General features: G+C 33.8%; 1 protein-coding gene across 2 annotated transcripts; it reads left to right on the top strand.

Moving 5' to 3' along the window:
• The first annotated feature begins 3,327 nt into the window (after positions 1 to 3,327).
• LOC145955269 (uncharacterized) lies at positions 3,328 to 6,212 on the top strand. 2 transcript variants are annotated; one of them, XM_083069958.1, is made up of 4 exons: positions 3,328 to 3,649; positions 4,622 to 4,759; positions 4,860 to 5,013; positions 5,794 to 6,212. In XM_083069958.1, the coding sequence occupies exons 1-4, from the start codon at positions 3,486 to 3,488 to the stop codon at positions 5,896 to 5,898; spliced, it is 561 nt and encodes a 186-aa protein (XP_082926084.1). In that variant the 5' UTR covers positions 3,328 to 3,485; the 3' UTR covers positions 5,899 to 6,212. The 2 variants fall into 2 exon arrangements, with proteins under 2 accessions (XP_082926084.1, XP_082926083.1); XM_083069957.1 differs by lacking the exon at positions 3,328 to 3,649 and having other exon boundaries at positions 3,671 to 4,759.
• The last annotated feature ends 15,906 nt before the right edge of the window (positions 6,213 to 22,118 follow it).

Genomic DNA, 22,118 nt, shown 5'->3' on the forward strand with positions numbered 1-22,118 from the left:
GGTAAGTGATGCTACAGGGAGGGCGTGACCCTGGTTTGGTGTGGGAGGAAATTAACCTGTATCACTTGTGTCAGATGTGGTGAGGTCTTGGCATAGTGTTAATTGTAAGATTGACATGAATTATGGATATGGAAATGATGTTGTAAATTGTATAATTGGTGTGGATTATGATGGATTGAGATATGTATGTGAAATGAGATATGTTAAATGTGAATTGAGATGTGAAGATGATGAATGATTGATATATATATATATATATATATATATATATATATATATATTGTACTAAATAATGAATTATGATGAGATTATATTGTGATGTGTTTGTATGTACTTTGCATATAGATATTTTTTTTCTCACCGTATAAACTGTGGATATTTTAGGTGAAGAAGATCCGGCTACGAGTGACATCTAGAATGCCAACAGTTAAATTATGGGGATACTCTGATAGTGTGACATCGGGGCAGAGGATTTCTAGGACAGAATATTTATATGGATTTGGTATTGTAATAAATGATTTTAAAATTGTAAACTCTTAAATTTTACCTTTCAAGTTTTATTTTTCAGTCATTTTCTTATATTGAAGAAAGAAGAGTTTTGAAGTTTTATGTGAACCCTTTTACGAACCCTTTGAAAGTTTATTCTTCTTAATTAAATTATATTATATATGTGTTGGGGTAGTAAGGGTGTCACAAGAGTAACCGGTTACACCTTGAGTGTGATTTCCGACAAGGGTCGCAGGTTCCAAGGCCAAACTTGGGCCAGTGGTACGTCAACCACTCCTTATGTTTATTACCCTCATGCCCCCGGGTGTCCGGGAAACTATTGTGTGCAAAGGATTGTGTATAGTTTTATTCAAACAGATGCAAAATTTAAACAAACAAACAAACAGATATTAAAACCAAACAAATAAAACAAATAAAATAAAGGGAAAAAATATTTAAATTATTATTTTTATTTTATTAACTTCATCAATTAAATGGGTCTGACCCTCTTTAAACGTCCCCAGTGGAGTCGCCATCTGTCGTAACCTGAAAATTTGTGATCTTGCGACCTATAGTTTAGACATTCTTTTAAAGATCTCATCAATTAAGGAATTCCCGGACACCAGACTAATCCTTAATTAATGATTTTGAAAATAGGTTCTTGGAGTCGTCACCAATGTTTTACTCAAAACATTGGAAAAAGAAAAAGTTTTTTAAAAATTCAATAATGTCCTTAATAATCAGAATTGGGTTCGGGGGTCGGTTACGTGTAGGGAAGGTATTAAGCACCCCTACAACGCCCTCAATCGGTACTCTATGACGAAGTTAATGTGATAAGAAATAATAAATTAAATATTAGATCCCCTTTATTAATAACTATTTACATACTTCAAATTTAAATAATACAATTAACCCTAAAATGTCTACATGATTGCTTTTATTATAACAATAATTATTATAGATATGAAATAAAAAAGAGAGAAAGAAATTAACTAAAATACCTCTTAAATGAGCTCAATTGGATCTTCAAAATAGGGAGATTTTAGGTGCTTTGTGGCAACCTTTCGCACTATAATTGCCTCACAATACTCAAGAAATACAATAGGAGAAAGAGAGAGAAAAATAGAGAAATTTTGAGTTCTAAGGAGTGCTGGACGAAATTTTAGGACCTTGAGAACTGTGCCCGAGATTTCTATTTATAGGCATTAGATGTGGGCCGGAACGGCCCGTTCTGGATTCGGAACGGCCCGTTCCGGATCTGAACTTTATGTGTTAATTTTGCACCCTAGAACGGCCCGTTCTGGAATCAGAACGGTCCGTTCCAGAAAACCAGAACGACTCGTTCTGAAATGAGAACGGCCCGTTCCGAGTTACAAATTAATACTAAATTCCCTTTTCAGAATGGCCCTTTCCAAACTAGGTTTGTTAGGCCTTTTTAACCTTTTTGGAACGGCCCGTTCTGGTTTAGGAACGGCCCGTTCCAGATCAAGTTTTTTAGCCCCTCTGATTGGTTTGGAACGGCCCGTTCTAGTCTGGAACGGCCCGTTCCAACCTACAATTTTTAGGCCTTTTAGGAGTCTCGGAACGGCCTGTTCCAATTCAAGAACGGCCCGTTCCAGACTTGGGAACCGCCCGTTCTAATTTTGGAATAGCCCGTTCCAGGCCACTAAAAACAATTGATTTGGGCTTTTGGGCCCTCTGATGTCCTATCTTGTTGTTTGTATGCCCCCGGATGAAATCGGGTGTCTACACTAATTAAAACTCTCTTTATATTTTGATTATCAACTGTGTTACATAGATCAAACTTCAATTAACCTCTTAATCATACAAGAATACTAATCATATGTAAACATACTAGAAACAAGTCAATATACTAATTAAAGATTGCACAATTAAAAAGAAGTAAGGATAAGAGAAAGTGCAAGATGATTTATCCTGGTTTAGCCACTCCACATGTGACCTACATCTAGTCCTCAATCATAACCTGATCAAGATTTGTTCCACTATCTTTATGAAGAAGTTTTACAATCACACCACACATACAAAAATGTAAATTATTTAATAATATAATATATTATAAAAATAGAAAAAAAAATATTTTTCATTTAAATATTTGTAAACTGTAGGAGTACAAATATGAACACTCTTATTCCTAACATTAATCAAAATATATTAATATATTATTCACTCCCTTTTATCTGTCAAATTTTTAGTAAAATTTTGTTTTTATTTATTTATCATTTTTAAATTTCAAAATAACATTACTTATTATATTATCAATTATATTTTTATATCTCACTTAACTTTTAATTAACTTATATCAAGCAAAAATGAAAGAGATATAAATAAAAAAGTTTATTACATTTCTTGATTTATGTAAAATAATTTTAAACAATTATTATAAAAGAATGAGGGTAGTAATTAATTTGAAAAATGTAGTTATATTTAATATTTTTCTAATACATATATGTGTATGTACATGTTGATGTTATTATATTAATTAATTATTTTATTTTATCATGTTAGTAATAGAAACTAACTTATCTCTATTATTATCTTTTTCTTTTATCTTCAATTTTTAATTGCTAAAAAAAACGCTGTATCTTTATTTTATTTTTCTTATCTATCTGTTACTACAAAAAATAATGTAATTAGTAGGGTTTTTTTTCTGGCAGTTTCAGAAAACCGCCACAAAATATTATATTTCTGGCGGTTATTCCAACCGCCACAAAAGAATGATATTTTCAGCGGTTTTGAAACCGCCACAATATTTAAATACTGGTTCCACTTTTCATGTCACACGTGGCAACTAACTTTTTATATTATTTTTAAAAGAATAAAAATAAAAAAATCCTTGGATAATTTAATCTGAGCATTTCCCATTTCCTATTTTTAATATTTTGTGTACTCCTCTTCCTCCAAAACCCTACCTCTCCACCAAATGCTCAACTCCGCCGCCGCCGCCTCCTCCTCTTCCCTCGCGTCGCCGTCCGCCCTCGATGCCAGATCTCGCGGCCTCATCATTCCCTTTCCCAGCAAGTCTCGCAAGATCGAGCTCTACTCCCCGGCTTTCTACGCTGCCTGTACCGCTGGTGGAATCCTTAGTTGTGGCCTCACTCACATGGTTGACACTCCTCTTGACCTTGTCAAGTGTAATATGCAGGTCTCTCTCTCTCTCTCTCTCTATATATATATATATATATATATTTATTTATCGATCTGGCTTGCTGTGCTTAGATTTAACGCTATTTTCGCTCCATTGTTCTTTGTTTGTTAGCATTTCGCTTTGTTATGGTTTAGATCTGCGATTTCCTTTGATTGATTTATATTCCGATGTTAGGTCATGATTCTCGCGTCTTCGTTAATTAGATCTGTTAAGTTAGGTAGTTGTGTTTAGTTGAAACTTGAAAGATCGTTCGCCTCGTATTTCGTGGGTTTTCTAGGTCAGACTTGTTTTTTAATTATTTTATTTTTAATTCGAGTTTCGGATATGCGCTATTATTGTCTTTCTAGAGTGTAATAATAATATGGCTGTGATTTTTTGTTTTTCCGATCAAGTCCTTTGGATATGCGCTATTATTATCATCACCCTACTTGAATTAAATATTTTATTAATTCTGCATTTACACTTTTTCCTATTTTATTGACTTTTCTATTGAATTGTTATTATTTTCATTTTTGACCCTAATAGTTGATTCTATACCAACTACTAGCTGCCACTTTCTAAACTTTTTCATATTGTTGATGATGAGTTATGTTTCTAACCGGACTAAAATTGTCTAGTTTTAATAGATACCGCACAAAGTGCAGTTGTGAATTTAAATTGTAATTTATGATGTAATAAAAAGAATAGTAATGTACTATATTCATAGAGTTTCATCCTTAGCAGATCAAAATCAGCTTTTTAACTAAACAAATAAAAGGATGATTATCTAGAAAGTGTGATGAGTAAGAGCACTTACTTAGGAAGTAGGCCTAGTCACCTGTACAATAAAAAAAGCTGGCAGTCTTGGTATGACAGGAATGGTTCTGGACAGTTATTGCGGCAAGCTAGCACAGCTGCGTGCATGCTAAATGAAATGATATTTGGTCTATCAGATCAAGCAACTAATGATTTTGCTGGAATATTTCATAGTTCTACTGTAAGCAGAGGAGTTCGGGTTGAATCTAACAAACATGATTGTGCATTTCAAACATCTTTTCCAGGCATCTCAGATGATGATCTTCGTGAAACTGCATATGAGATCCTCTTGGCTTGTGTCGGAGCCACATGGTATGCTGTCAATATATGTTTGCTTTAGGGGATGTCTTTTCCTTGTTTATGCGTATTCTGTTCTTTATGTTAAAACTTTGATCTGTTTCTTGTTTATCAGGGGTCTGATTGTCCCATCAAAAGAAAAAAAGAAAGAAAAAAAATCCAGCTTGATTAGGAAGCTTGGGCGTAGTAAAAGTGGAAGTATTGTATCCCAGTCTCAAAATGCTCCTGGATTAGTTGGCTTGTTGGAAACTATGCGTGTTCAAATGGAGGTATATAGGGATTTAGATTCCATTTACTTATACTTTAATCCATTGGTCCTTCCACTGATTTTTTGTACCATTGTATTTTTTTTGGCAACATAGTGTAGTGTACTCTTATAATGTTTGACAGCCTCTGATTTCTCTAATGAATATCTTAATTTACTAAAACCTTTATGATACTGTGGCTTCCTCTTTTTGTTTTGGTGGTTTAGAGGCTGAATTTTGCATTTATTGAGATGGAATTTGATTAAGAGTAGCTAATCAAATATTATCTTGTTAATAGCATGCACAAAACCTTACTGAGGTAATTAACATTTCATATAATTATACCTGGAGATACATATCCCTGAGGAGCTAGAATAAGCAAAAAAAATTGCAGTGATGACTGTCAAATTTTGAAGTGATGGAAAAAGGTATATCAAAGTCCAAAATACTTAAATTTGATGAAGCCTGCAAGATAGAAAAAATTGATCAAAATTTTAAACATGATTAAAGTATTATGGAACAAACAAAAGGAAACTCTTTAATTTTTTTCCCATTGGGATTGAAATTTACTCGGGTTAAAATCCTTCCTACAGGGGTTGAGTCAAAGAACAACATGGGTTGATCCATTCTGTTTGGACCATTTTAACCTTGCCATAATGATTATGAGTCTTATCTTGATCAGAAGATTCATAGCCACTTGCATTTAACAAGTTTTAATACTTTATATAATTATAGTTTAAAATGATTTAGTATTATTTTTAGTTTTAATTTATCTTTTTTATGTGATTTTCTAAATATTTCCAGTATGCAGTACTAGACCTGAAAGCTCAACTCAAGCCAGCTTCTATGCAGGTATTGTTTACCACTAAGTGTTTTAACTGGATCTCTGAAAATAATCTTTTTCACTGATCATTCTTCATTCTTTATCAATTAATTTCAAAAGCACTATTGTTTTCCAATTTCTTTGAGTCATTTAAATATTGTTTTACTGATACCTTGCATCCATTTCTCGGATTTTTTTTATTGGATTTTATGGTTTACGTGTCTCATATTTTAGAAGAAATGTTTATCCTATGCTATCAAGTGCTAAATAGAGATTTCAAGTTTGCCGCATGTATAATTGCCTGCACTATTTGTTTATTGGCAAAATTCTTTATAACCCAATTGATTTAGTTAAAATTTGTTTAAATCAGGTAAGAGTTATACTTTTCCTCCCTGTAAACCAAGACATCATTCCTCAGGAAATTTTCCTTTTGTTGAACTTTATTATGTTCTCAAGAAAAGAAAAATTCAATTTTGTGGCGGTTTAAAACTGCCAGATATGTTGAATCAAGAAAAATTTAGATAAATTTTGTGGCAGTTATAAACCGCCAGAAAATGACAAACAAGTCAAACCAAAATGCATTTTATGGCGGTTTGAAACCTCCACAAAGAGATTGAATTTTCTTCTGCCGGAAACGGTTTTTAGCGACCGTAGATCCGGCGGTTATTATTGACGCCGGTAATGCAATTTGTGGCGGTTTTTAACCGCTAGAAACAACTAAATTAACCGCCACAAATCACACATTTTTTTGTAGTGTGTGTAAATGTTTTTCAAGTATCTTATAATCAATAATATAATTATTAGAAAATATTTAAAGTCATCAAAATGAGCTAGAAATCATAAGCATTCTAGTCCACCTTAGTTTTTAGACAGTAAATTTTACTTTAAATTAATGAATTAATCGATTAGTTGTTCAAACTTTTTTTGCAATCGAAAAAGGATAAACAGAAGTTATGGCATTATAATCCCCAATTTGTTATTCTAGATAAATAAGTCATCTGGATTTAACAATTAAATTTTACAAAATAGTATTGTTTATACAATTTTCGGCATATATATGAAAAAAAAAAAAAAAGAGAGAGATTTTATAATATCTTGATGTACATAGTACTATTACGATGTTGATCTCACAAAAAAGAATTTTTAACTATACTAATTAAAATATCGCAAATTTTCTAAAATTATTAAAAAAAATATTTTGATTAATAAAAAGAGTTTTTATAAAATATTTTAGAAATTTTTAATAATTATGAATATTTTAGTTAAATAAAAATATTTGAAAAAATAATTTTGTATAATATTTATTGGAGAAATATGTGTTATATGATATTTATATATATATATATATTGTTAATTACTATTATTGTATAATTATTTGGTATAGTTTTAATAGTTGTTTTAATTATTTTATATGTTTATATGGATATTTTATAATTAAATAATTTATTTTATTTTATTAAGTGATGGAAGTGTTTTGTAACTAAGATTAAAATGTTTTAACGGTTTGGTAGGAGAGGAATTAAGGTTTTAAGAAAGGGGCTAGCATAAAGGGATTTTGTAATTTCCACTTAAAAAAGCTTGGTTATTAATTGGCTCTTATTAGCTCACCTCCCTTGATAGTGCAATTTGTATACTTAGACCTCCAAGTGTTTAGTTTTGTTCCTTGAAAACAAAAACATAATTTCTTTTTGCATTGCATTGTAAAACTTCTTAGAACTTAACCATGAGTAAACATTCTCAAAGTGGCAATGACTCAAGCTCTCCAAAAAGTTTTTCTCATCTTGCTTAAGAGCTTAAGGCACTAAAACTTTGGGAGAAACAAGAGGTGCTTGCAAAAGAAGAAAAAAAATTGAAAAAGAAACACAACTTGCTATTCTTGAAGAAGAAATACGATTGGTTAAGTAACAAGAAGATAAACTTTTGGCTAAAATAAAACAAAAAAAGAAAAGTAGCAAAGGTTCTCATAGCTTCACGAGCCTTGAGGAGGTAGGAAGTTTGAATATAGATGAGTTGATCTCCCTTCCTTTCATGGCAAAGAGGATGTAGATGCCTACTTAGATTGGGAAATGAAAGTGGAGCAAATCTTCACTTGTCACCAAGTAGGGGAAGAAAGAAAGGTTTCCTTAGCCACCTTAGCTTTCTAGGGACAAGCTATGTATTGGTGGACAACCTTGGTTAGGGAAAGGCGATTCCATAATGACCCACCCATAGAATATTGGAATGATTTGAGGAGTGCTATGAGAAGAAGACATATTCCTTCTTATTATAGTAGGGAGCTTATGGATAAGCTCCAAAGACTCCAACAAAAGAATATGAGTGTGGAAGAATATAGACAGAAAATGGAGCTTTCTTTGATGATGGCTAGAATAAGGGAGGAAGAAAGATTGACCATAACAAGATTCTTAAGTGGTCTTAACTTTGATATAAGAGATAGAGTTGAATTACTTCCTTATAGGGACCTCGATGACTCGGTCCAACTTTGTATAAGGGTAGAACAACAATTTCTTAGAAAACCTTCTAAAAATATCAACTCTAAATCTTATTTCAAGGAAGACCAAAAGAGGGAGGGAAGCTCATCCAAGAATTATCCTAAAGAAAATCCCTCTAAAATTCAAGAAAATGATAAAGATGTTGAGAAAAAAAAAATCACCTCACACTAGCTCAAAGACAAGCAAAATCAAATGTTTTAGATGTCTAGGTAGAGGCCAAATTGCTTCTCAATGCCCCACCAAAAAGACTATGATACTAAGGGGTAAAGAAATTTATAGTGAAGAGTCCTCATCATCTTCATCTTCTAGTGAGAGTGAAGAGGAAGCTAGTGACAATGAAGAGAAAATAGAAAAACTTTATCCTATTGATGGTGATATTCTTATGGTCAAAAGGCTTCTTGGAACCCAACCTTGTCCCACTACTTTATCAGAAAGAGAGAACATCTTTCATACAAGATGTTTAGTTTCCAAAAGATCTTGTTCTCTCATTGTTGATAGTGGATCCTGTTCCAATTATTGTAGTACAATGTTGGTTAACAAGCTAGCTCTCACCCTTATCGTTGGTAGAGTGGCACCCAATGCTAGAGTGGCTAATGCTTTATGTCAAAATGACGCTAGGTGTAATAGGAGTGGCGCCCAATGTTGGTGATCTTCAAGGAAAGTTATGAACCATGTACTTAGGGATTAAATAGGTAGGTTGTAGTTGGTTATTTTAATGATATTTTAGTATATAGTAGAATCCTAAGTGATCATCTAGGACATTTAAGGAAATTTATTTCCATTCTTAGGGATAATCAACTATTTGGAATAATGTAATTTTCATAAGTTTAGTTGTTGGAGCTAATAGGATTCATGTGCCCCCAATAAAATAAAGTTCATCCAAGAGTGGCCCACTCCAAAGAGTATTGGAGACATTAAGAGCTTTCATGATTTAGCAAGCTTCTATAGGAATTTTGTACAAGACTTCTCCATACTAGCTTCACCTCTCAATGAGTTGGTTAAGAAAAATGTACCATTTATTTGGGGTGAGAAGAAAGAGAAGACTTTCCAAGTCAAAGGATAAACTATCTAATGCACCTATTGTAGCTTTACCTGATTTTTCTAAAACCTTTGAACTAGAATATGGTGCATCAAAGTAGGTGTGGGAGTTGTGTTGTAGCACAGTGGGCACCTTATTGTATACTTCAGTGAGAAGCTTCATGGTACCTCCCTTAACTACCCCACCTATGATAAAATGTTATATGCCTTGATCTGAACCCTCCAAACTTGGAAGCATTATCTTATTACTAACGAGTTTGTCATACATAGTGATCATGAATCTCTTAAGTATTTGCGAGGGCAATAAAAATTAAATAAAAGGCATTCTAAATGTGTAGAAATTCTTGAACAATATCTTCATGTTATCAAATATAACAAGGGAAAAACTATTGTGGTTGTGGATGCCTTATGTAAAAGGCACACAATACTTTCCACCCTAGGACCTCAAATTCTTGGATTGATGACATAAAGGAATTGTATGAACAAGACCCATATTTCAAAATTATTTTTGAAGCATGTGGCCATAAGGCCAAAGATGGGTCCTATCTTTTTACAAAGTATTTGTTTGGAGAAGGAAAACTTTCTATACCCTATTGATCCATCAAAAAACTCTTAACTAAAGAAATCCATGAAGGTGGGCTTGTGGGACATTTTGGACATGAAAAAACTTTCACTATTTGAAAAAAACTATTTTTTTTTTTGCCTAGTATGAGAAAAGATGTCCAAAGGTTTTTCTCTAGATGTATAATTTATTTACAAAAAAAGTCTAAAGTAATGTCTCATGAACTATACACACCTTTAACCATTACAGAACCCCCTTGAATAGACGTTAGTATGTATTTTGTCCTTAGTCTCCCTAGAATCAAAAAGGCGAATAGATTCCGTCTTTGTGGTTGTAATAGCTTGGACACATTGGAATAAGAAGAATCCAGAGATTGTACGAGTATGAGACTAATATCATAAAGGAATTAATTTGTATTACCTATATCAAAAAGATGCATCTACTTTTTGGTAGCTCATCACATAAGAACTATCTAATTAAGTGTTTGGCTTGGAGTAAATTAGGGATAAGTGACATTTTGGGAAGTCTCCCAAAAAGTGTGAGTGAGAATAAAGTACATTGAAAAGTCTTGTATTGGTTTGTGGGGTCAATCATTGATCCTTGAAGTGGTTAAACATCTCGTAAAGGACTACCCATGGAGGGTTCTGACCAACAAGGAGTTGTATGAAATATTATCGTGTGAAGTGTCATGGAGTGGTGCTGCTAAGACATCATAATTTGAGGGGTGTTACAAATGGTAATAGAGTAGGTCCTCCCTCCTATATGGTTGTTTCGAGGACGAACCAAGCAAAATTTGGTGGGCTTGTAATGGCCTAGACACACCGGAGTGAGAGGGATTCATAGATTGTGCAAGTATGAGACTATATAGTTGAGGATGACTTAAAGGAATTAATTTGTACTACCTATACCAATAAGATGCATCTACTTTTTGGCAGCTCATCACATAAGAATTTCATAGCTAAGCATGCATGGCTTGGAGTAATTTAAGGATGGGTGACGTTTTGGGAAGTCTTCTAAAAAGTGTATGAGTGAGGACAAAGTATGTTCAAAAGTCTTGTGGTGGTTTGTTGGGTCACTTGAATATGAATAATTTCTTATTATTGAATCTGAATGGGTACAATAAAATAAATAGGCATAAAATATAATCAATCCCTAAAGTTTAGGGATTTAGATAAAACTGACTAAGGAAACTAAACTAGAACTTAGGAGAAGATAAACTACGATATCTAAACTATATCTTATAGAATTATCTTAACACTCCCCCTCAAGCTGGAGCATATATATCATATGCATCTAGCTTGTTACATATATATGTTATCCTAGGACCTCGTAAAGATTTAGTAAAGATATCTGCAAGTTGATCCTTGGAGCAAACTGAGGAGGTCTTGATGATACCGGAGAGGATCTTTTCTATGATGAAATGGTAGTCAACCTCTATATGCTTTTTTCTCTCATGAAAAAATGAATTAGAGGAGAGGTATAAAGTTGACTGGTTATCATAAACTAGTTCCATATGACCAACCTTGCAAAACTGCAACTCTTGAATTAAGAATTTTAGCCGCAAGAGCTCACATGTGGTGTGAGCCATAGCACGATATTCTGCTTCTGTACTTGATCGTGCAACAACACTTTGCTTTTTACTCTTCCATGAGACAAGATTACCACCCATGAAGACATAATAGCCTGATGTTGACCGCCTATCACTTGCATCACCTGCCCAATCTGCATCTGAATATCAAACAATGTTTGTATGTCCTCTATCATTGTAAACAAGTCCTTTTCCTAGTGATCTTTTAATGTATCTAAGGATTCGAACAACTGCAAGTCAATGACTCTCACAGGGAGAGTTAAGAAACTGACTTACAACATTGACAAGAAAGGATATATCAGGTCTGGTCATGGTGAGATAATTCAATTTTCCCACTAATCTTCGATATCTCCCTAGGTCAGAATAAGGCTCCCCCTGATTAGGCATAAGCTTCACATTAAGATCCATGGGAGTGTCAACTGGCTTACAATCTGTAAGTCTGGTCTCTTCTAGAATATCAAGGGCATATTTTCTCTGAGAAATAGCAATACGGGACTTTGACTGAGCGACCTCAATCTCGAGAAAATAACGTAGGGGACCTAAATCCTTAGTTTGAAAGTGTTTAAATAAGTGTTGCTTCAGAGCCTTGATGCCATACAAGGACTTTTGTAATTTAAATAAGTGTTTAAATAACAAGATAGATAAATCTATGTGTCGATGAGCGTCTAAAGAAGACAGAGTGGTCTGTCTCGCAGCAGATCATTCCAAATTCCTGTATAACTTTGCTAAACTGACCAAACCAAACACGAGGTGATTGTTTGAGGCCATACAAGGACTTTTGTAATTTACATACAAGACCAGACCCCCCGTTAGCAACAAACCCAGGAGGTTGATCCATATAAATCTCCTCCTCCAAATCACCATGTAAGAAGGCATTTTTGATGTCTAATTGAAACAAAGGCCAATGCCTCATAGCAGCCATAGCTAAGAAGAGACGAACTGAGGCCATCTTCGCAACTGGAGAGAAGGTGTCGTTGTAATCCAAACCATATACTTGTGTGTATCCCTTAGCCACAAGACGAGCTTTCAATCTATCTACCTGTCCATCAGGGCCAACTTTAACATTAAATACCCACTGACAACCAACAACAGATTTTTCAGGCGGAGGTGGGACAAGTACCCAAGTGTGGTTGGAGTCTAAAGTTGTCATCTCATCAATCATTGCTTGTCGCCATCCTGGATGGGTTAAGGCCTCCTGTACTGTATTGGGAATGGTAATAGAGGAAATAGCAAAGACAAAAGCATAATAGGTAGGAGACAAACGATGATATGAAAGAAAGTTATAAATAGGATGAGGATTACAAGTAGAACGACTACCTTTACAAAGAGCAATGGGCAAGTCAATTGAGGTAGGTGGGGTCGGAGTAGGTGAGGAGACTGAAGCAGGAGTAGAATCACATGGCTCAATTGAAGAATCATTGGGAGGAACAACAATATGTGATCGACGCTCATAGGTTATCCCGAATCGGTGTAGAGGATGGTCAAACCCTGATAGTGCGGGAGGATCTGGTGCCTCAAAAGTAGCAGGTGTGGTAAGAGGCACACTATGATCAAAATGAGGAATAGGCAATACCTGAGAGAGGAGATCAGAGTCAATCGGAGAGACATCTGTGGCAATAAAATATGGTGTATCTTCAAAGAAAGTGACATCTGCACTGGTGTAAAATCGATACGTAGCAGGAGAGTAACAACGGTACCCCTTTTGGACACGGGAGTATCCTAAGAACACACATTTGATGGCCCGAGCAGACAACTTAGCACTTCCTGAGAAAAGATCATGGACAAAACAAGTATAGCCAATGACACGAGGATGAACAGAATAAAGGGGATCCAATGGGTATAATAGGGAATGAGGTACTTGATCATTCAAGACAGACGATGGCATTCGATTTATTAAATACCCTGCAGTGAGGATAGCATCGCCCCACCACTTTGGGGGTGCATTGGCATTCAATAAAAGAGTACGAGCAGTGTCCACAATATGTCTATGTTTTCGCTCAGCTACACCATTTTGTTGAGGTGTATGAGGGAAACTAGATTGATGTAGAATGCCATGGGAAGCCATAAATGATTTGAAGCAATCTCAAAAATATTCTTTAGCATTATCACTTCGTAAAATCCGAATTACTTTGCCAAATTGAGTTTTGATCTCCGAATAGAAACTTAGGAAAATATTGAATAACTCATAACAATTTTTCATTAAAAATATCCAAGTACATCTAGAAAAATCATCAATAAAGGTGACGTAATACCTATGTCCTAAAAGAGAAGGAACGCGACTAGGACCCCAAACATCAGAATGAATAACATCAAAAGGAGACATAGCTCGACTATTAATACTTTTAGGAAAAGAAGCTCTAACATGCTTTCCTAATTGACACGACTCACACTCTAAGGACACCAACCGTGAGAGATGAGGTACCATTTTCTTTAATTTATTCAAGCTTGGATGACCCAGGCGACGATGGATTAAACCAAGAGACTCAATAGATGCACATATGGTAGAGGTAGAAGGCTGAAGGTAGTAGAGACCATGTGATTCAGATCCGGCTCCAATCGTCTGTCCCGTACTCCGGTCCTGTATCAAGAAAGAATCAGAAGTGAAGGTTATGACACAGTTTAGTGACCGAGTCAACTTACTTATAGAAATCAAATTAAAGGGATATCCAGGAACTAGTAAAACATATTTTAATGGTAGTGATGGGAGAGGTGATATTTGGCCAATACCAGTGGCTTGAACTTTTGACCCATCTGCAAGAGTGATATGATGTGGAGTTTTAGGTGATGATAGGTTAGGGAAAAGGGGGACATTACCAGTTAGGTGATCAGAAGCACCGGAGTCCAAAATCCAAGGTCCAATAGAAGTAGAATGAGAGAGACAAACTGTAGAATTACCAGTATGAGCAACAGTGATGGAAGAGGAGGCCTGTTTAGTTGCCTTCAATTGAAGATACTCTTGGTAATCATCGGTAGATAATGTGATTGGATGATTGCCCTCCGGTTCAATCTTGAGCTCTGGAGCTGAAGTTGGAGATTGAACCACATTAGCTGTCTTGCTCGGAAAGCCATGCAAGGAATAACACCTGTCTCGTGTATGTCCATCTCTTTGACAGTAGGTACAATGGAGGTTTCCTCTTCCCCCTTTACCACGACCTCGACCTCGACCACGCCCTCGACTTCCACGGTCAGTTGCACTAGAGATAAAAGCAGAGGACTAAGATTCTGTGTGAGGATCTGCCTCTGGTGAAGGGACCCGAATCAGTCGATCTATGAGTTCTTTTACTATAGGAATGACAGGATTTATCAAGATTTGATCTCGAACAGATCCGTAATCTTTGTGGAGTCCTTGAAGGATAAACTCCATAAACATATTATCAAGTTTTTTTAATATTTTTTTAGGATCATCACTAACCAACATTAGCTTGAGCTCATCAATAGTGGATTGAGCATGATTCAAATACGTTGGCAAATCATTATCAACCATACGAAGAGTTGTCAGACCATGAACAGACTCGTATATTCTTTGGATATCATTGGCATAGAAATTTCGAGCCTTTTTCCAAATATCATAGCATGTCTTGTACGGACGAAAATGCACCATTAATCTAGGCTCAATGGACTGCCACAATAGAGATACAAGTTGATAATTTGCCCGTTGCCATTCATCTCTCACCTCTTTATCAATTTCGGACGCCCTTTTAGTAAGATGATCATAGAGACCTTGACCTAAAAACCACATTTCAACCGAAGTGGACCAATCCAAATAGTTTTTACCATTAAGATTTTCAGATGTAATAGTAGGTGATCCAGAAAAAGGCAAAGGAGACCGGCCCCCTTTTGGAAGATTCAATTTTTGGATTCTCCTTAGGAATCTCTGCCATGAAGAAAAAAAGAAGAAAAACAGGAAACAATCAGTCACGAAACTCCGAGGTAGCAACCAATCATCCATGGAATTCCAAGGTAGCAACCAAACCACCACGGAACCCCGAGACAGCAACCAAACAGCCACGGAACTCCGAGACAGCAACCAAACGACCACAAAACTCTAATGCCGCAACCAAACGACCACCAACAGACCACCTAGAGTGTGACCCATAACTTGAAAAGGGTCAAAATGAGAAGAGGGAGGGCCGGCGAGTCCAACGGAGTGAACCGCGTCGCAAACGGAGGCTCAGAGGGCGGCGTGTGAAGCCCATGCTCCGACGAGCTTCCTCAACAAGAATCGCGCGTGAGAGTGCGTGAGACGGCAGCTGACGGTGGCTCGCGACGGAGAGGCCGATCGGCGACCTCTGAGTGTGTAGGCGGTGTCAACTCCGGCAACCGCGGACAAAACTCAAAAACCCTAGAAACCCTAGATGTTGGCTGCTGGATTAGGGTTCCTGGACCAGAGTGCTCTGGTACCAACTTGAATATGAATAATTTCTTATTATTGAATCTGAATGGGTACAATAAAATAAATAGGCATAAAATATAATCAATCCCTAAAGTTTAGGGATTTAGATAAAACTGACTAAGGAAACTAAACTAGAACTTAGGAGAAGATAAACTAGGATATCTAAACTATATCTTATAGAATTATCTTAACAGGGTCATTCATTGATCCTTGAAGTAACCAGACATCTCAGAGAGGGCTACCCATGGAGGGTTCTGACCGATGAAGGATTCTGACCAATAAGGAATTGTGTGAAGTGACATCGTGTGAAGTATCATGAAGTGGAGCAGTTGAGACGCCATAATCTGAGGGGTGTTATAGTGGTAGTGAATCATTTTAGTAAAATGACTCATTTTATAGCCTACCACAAAGTGGGTGATGTTAATAACATCTCAAGACTTTTCTTTACAAAGGTTTTTAGGTTGCATAGTTTACCTAAGACAATAGTGTTTGATAAAGATACTAAGTTCCATAGTCATTTCTAGAGATCTCTTTAGGGAAGACTGATAGCATTGTCAAATCACTATAAAAAAAATTATTAGAATTTCTCCAAAGATTTGTAATATAAGGAACAACATAGATTATTCTACTTGAAAACACAAGCCAATTAGATCCAAAATTATCATGTAATTAGAAAGGAATTTTTTATGAACAACAAAGAGAAATTAAAATATTACAAACACAAACAAAAAATTCAATAAGAAATTATATCAATTCAAGGTTTCAATCATTATAGTAAAATTTTCATGGTTTAAATTATAACTCAAATTCAATCAACCTAAATCAACATGAACATAATCTTGATCTATTGAACTTCATAAAAACATGAAACAAAATCGTGATCTCACAATTTCCTTGAAATTCAAGAATGGTGAACCATTGATTTAGGCGATTTAGGTTATTTTAGGTCTAATTCTATATTTAGATCTAGATCCAAAATTAATCTTCAGATCTGGATCCATTGAAACAAAATTCATAATCATGAAGAATGGAAAATAGATCTACTTCGGTGAATGATAACTGAATCCATCCAAGAGACTCCTAGGACCTCCATTAATCTTCCTTGACTCAAGTTGGAGGAATTGGACTACATAAAACGAGAACAAGGTGAATGTGGCGCACACTTCTTCTAGGAGAAGAAGCAAGAAAGAAATTGCACTAAGCCATAAGAAGGGTTTTGCTGTTGGAAGTTCCTAAGGATAAATGTCTCCTAAGTGACTCATGGATTTGAAAAGAGAGAATTCAAAAGAATGAATGCTCATATAATCCAAAAGTGGCCGAATAAACTAGCTAGGGCTTTTAAATAGATTTAGGTAGCTTAAGAGGGAAGCTAGGCTAACCATGAATTCAAAATAAACCATGGTCTCCTAATCATGGTACTAGGCATGCCAATTTGAATTTGAAATTCAAATTAGTAGGTGAATCTAGTTAGGTCGTGTGCTCCCATGTGCAACTAGATCTAGGAAGTTTAAACAAAGTATTTGGATGTCATTTGAACTACTTTAAAGTTTAAATTCACGTGTGCCTTCACATGGGCAGCCACATGGTGCCAAATTAAAATCTAATGTGGTTTAAATGACATGAAATTCATAGGTAACCATAAGGTCCATCATGCAAGAGATCCTATACTACTTGGCCCAAAAATACAAGGTACAAAATCCTACATTACAAGTTTCAAAATACAAGGCCAAAGAATAGATAAATTAAAGAAAATAACAAGGAGAAGGTATTAGGCTCAAATCATATAGTAGCTTAGCTCAAGAGAAGCTTAGGCCTACTAACCTCTTTATAATCCCAACACTCTTGTATCCTCCTAGCCATAGCCCTAGTCGTAGGACCCTTGGTCATACCTCTATCATCACATTACACACTCTCACTTTAAAAAAGAAAAATTCCTTTACTCAAATCAACAATTTCAACACTAAGGGAAAAAAAAAAGAATAACCCATCTCTATGTACTTCATAGTTATTGAGAAACAACAAGATTACTTCAATCAAAGTAAACTTCTAAAACCTAAACCTATGCATCAAAGAAGGCAATAACTTTAAGCATTCAACATGGTAAAATGGAAATCAATATTATGTTTTAATTTGTTACAATTGAAGACCAAGTTCAAACCTTTAGCCCTCCATATTTGGATGTGATTATCTATGCAAATCTCATATCATTAAGGAGGTTTCATTGAATCAATGATTTAACACAGGATTTATACTATAAGCAAAGGAAACAATCAATGCATACAATTATACCTATACATATAAATGATAGAAAATCAATATCAATGCTTCCTAACTTGGTGAAATCAAAACAAGTCTTTTCAAATTAATTGTTGTCTTAATCCCTTTTGATCCTCATATTGCTCATATTGACAATCCCTACCCCAAGTTACCCTGTTTTTCTTTGTTTATGTATATGTTGTTGTGTTCTTTAGTTAGATGCAACAATGTTTAATTGGAACTAAGAGCTTAGTCAGGTTTAGCTTGAGATCAATGTTGGACTATTGTGTTAGGACTTAAGAGTGTGACACAATAATTGGGCATGTTAGATGATTCTATTAGGATACAAAACATTAAAAAAAAATTGGGGCAAACTCATGCCTCACACCAGATGAAAACATGCACTTAGCTTGTTTTTAGTAACATTGGAGTATAAGATTAGTGTTTTATATCAAAACAATATTATAATTATTCATTGTAGCAATAGTTAAATATATTATCTTCTTTTTACTATCAATATCATATGCAGTGTATATGAAAGTCACCAAACAATGAATGAAGGGAGAGGGAACAGTCAATCAAACTAGCATTGCATTACATTGAATGACAACATTATTTTGCTCATATTGGGAGTTTCAACAAAATGATATTACCAAAAAGAACAATGATAAGAACACACCGGGGCTTGCTTGAAAATTTTTTTCTATTATCATTTTCTTTTTCCGTTATCAATTACAAAAATGTCACCTTGTTTTTATATTATTTCTTGAACATCCATTATCCGCAAATAGATGTAAAGACCAATGAAAATGTAAGTTAGCTAACCAATTTCAAATTTCAAACATTAAAATGTACAATGTGTAAACAAATTCAAATTTAACCCAAATACCTGCAAAGCTCTCCCAAACATCTTTCACCTACGAAGATTAATCATGGCCAGTGAGACCTCCTCTCTGGTTAGTTCGTTCCCTTCTTCCAACCACTTATCCAAAGCCAAATGAATAGACATACACGATGCATTCAAGACCTCCTTGAATAATTCCAATTGAATCCTCCCACGACGTGGCTTTTCTTCTTTCTTGGCCTCATCATTAATCTCATTGTATGTCTCATCAACATCCACCTTCTCACTATCATTCACTACAAGAAAATTTGCTATTACAGACGGCCAGAATCCGTGGGAAATGCCAAAAATCCATGGGTAATAGTGCATTTCCGGCGGATTATCGACGGACACCAATCCGTCGGTAAATTGCTCGTCTGAAATATTTACCGACAGATTTTTATCCGTGGGTAACTTTTCGACGGATTTTCCCACGGATTTATCCATGGGTAATTACCCACGGATATATCCGTGGGAAATTACCAGAAATTATAATTTTTTTTTAATTTTAATAAATTTATTAATGTAACAACCCTCATATTTGGCCTCTCAAGGGTTCTATTTCACAATATTTCACTGTTTAGCGTGTTTTATCCTTACTTGTGCAATTTCTGGGAAACTTCCCAGAAGGTCACCCATCCCTGTACTACTCCAGGTCAAGCACGCTTAACTGTGAAGTTCTGATGAGTAAGCTACCGAAATGTATATGTATGTTGTCAGTATAACTTGTACAAATTAATTCATTTAAGTCATCCTCAAATATACAATCTCATATATGTACTATAATAATAATATATAATAATTTTATATTACAAATAATAATAATTAATAATAATAATAATATATTTAATTATTATTTATTTATATGTACTTACTTTTATAATTAACATCTACTTATTTCTATTTAAAATTATAATTTAAATTATTTAATTTTATAATTTATAATGATAATATAATTTATAAAATTATAAATATTTATTTATTACATACTTATAAATTAAATTTTAATATTTTAAATAAATTATTAATTAATTTAATATATTTATTTACCTTAAATCAAACATATAAAATTCAAAAAATGTATTTATCCTTGTTTTTTTTTTCTAATTATCAACTATTAATAAAATACTAACTTAAAATCTTATCTAACTATATATAATATTCTCATATCAAATTTAAAACCAGATATTAGTTATACAAAAATATTAAGATCATACAGTAAATTGTCAATAAGATTTTAGTTAAATAATTTAAAATAATTAATGTTTCAATTATATTTTTAATTAGAAAATAATTTATTCCAAAACTAATTAATTTTTTATATTAATTATTAGTAAAATTTAATAAGTTTTAATTTAACAATTAATTGGATCGATAAAATTTAACACACACCATGAGTTATTGAGCGGAATAACTTTATCAAGAGTTATTTTGTAAGTTATCTTAAATCAAACATAAAATTTAAAAAATGTATTTATCCTTGTTTTATTTTTTAATTATCAACCATTAATAAAATACTAACTTAAAATTTTATCTAATAATATCATAATATTTTCATATCAAATTTAAAATCAGTTCTTACATTTTCGACAAATATAAATTTGTCTGAAATATTTCATCAATAATATATAGCTTTTCCTACAAAAATTTTCTCATCGAAAATATAAATTTTCCGACAGATTTAATTTTGTTTTATAAGAAATCATCTTCGATTAATATAACATTTTGTATATATGATTTAAGAGTAAAAGATTTTCAATTTAACGGTTGAATTTACAAAATTCACATTTAATATAAAGTTATACGTCATCTTGTAACTAATTTTGTCTAAAAAATAATAGATAATCATACCCTTAACTGATTTTTATTTTATATATTCTAATTTTATTTGTAATAATATGATTATATATTTAAATAGTTTAATTTTAATAATTTTTTAAGTATATTTTTGTCTTTTCACTTAAAATATTTGAATTTCTGTATTTTAATTTGAATTATTTTTTAAGTATATTTTTGTCTTTTTGTCTTAAATTTTTGAATTTCTATATTGTAATTTTAATAATTTTTTATTTATATTATTTATTAATTCTTTTCTTTTTTAATGTTTTATAACATTATTAAAATTTTATAATTTTAATCTCTATAATTTTATCTTACTTTTTTATTTTATAAATATAATTTAATTATTCATTTTATAATTAAATTAATTTTTTTAAATTTTTTTTGAGTTTACATTCTAAGAATGTATTGAAACCCCTCAATCTTTGATTATTAGATAGCAACAATGTAACAACCCAATTTTCACTAGGCCAAGAGCCCAATTTAGGTGGTTTAGTAGCCCGGAACGGGCCGTTCCAAATTACTAAATAGACCTACTTTTGGTAGCCCGGAACGGGCCGTTTCGTAATTAGAACGGGCCGTTCCAAATCGTTGAATTTGCCTATAATTCCAAAATTGAGAACGGGTCGTTCTAGAGTTGAGAACGAGTCGTTCCAGAGGTGAGAACGGACCGTTCCAAAATATGACCGTTGTGAGTATTAAATGCACCCTAGAACGGGCCATTCTAGTTTGAGAACGGGTCGTTCTGGATGTGATTTTTTACTCATGATTTAAGGGTCCAGAACGAGCCATTTTGGATTTGGAACGGGTCGTTCTGACGAAGCCTGATGCCTATAAATTGAGCTCTCTGCCACTCCCAAAAGACACACCTCTCATTTTCTGATTTCTTTCCTTTTTCTCTCTCTTCTTTCCCTCTACTTTCTACTTCAGAACGAGGGAAACCCAGCGAGGGAGACCAACCAGATCTTGTGTAGTTTCAACTACTTTTATCCAGGTACGGGGGAAAAGGGGATTATTTATATATAGAGTTACATGAGGGAATTGGGTAGAGGAAGAGCTCTTAGGATTATGAGTAATTTTATAATTATTTCTGTTTGGAGAATTATTGATTTTATATGATTCTGTATGTGTTAAGGATTATGAATATGTGATTAATTTGTAAAAATGATGCTCTGGGAGAAAGAACGAAATTATAGAAAAGTACCTGTAAGTTAGGTTTTGGAAAAATTAGACTATTTCTGTTTGAGAAATTAATGAT

Source organism: Cajanus cajan, chromosome 2 (assembly GCF_000230855.2).
Source record: "Cajanus cajan strain Asha chromosome 2, NIPB_CcT2T_4, whole genome shotgun sequence".
NCBI lineage: Eukaryota > Viridiplantae > Streptophyta > Magnoliopsida > Fabales > Fabaceae > Cajanus > Cajanus cajan.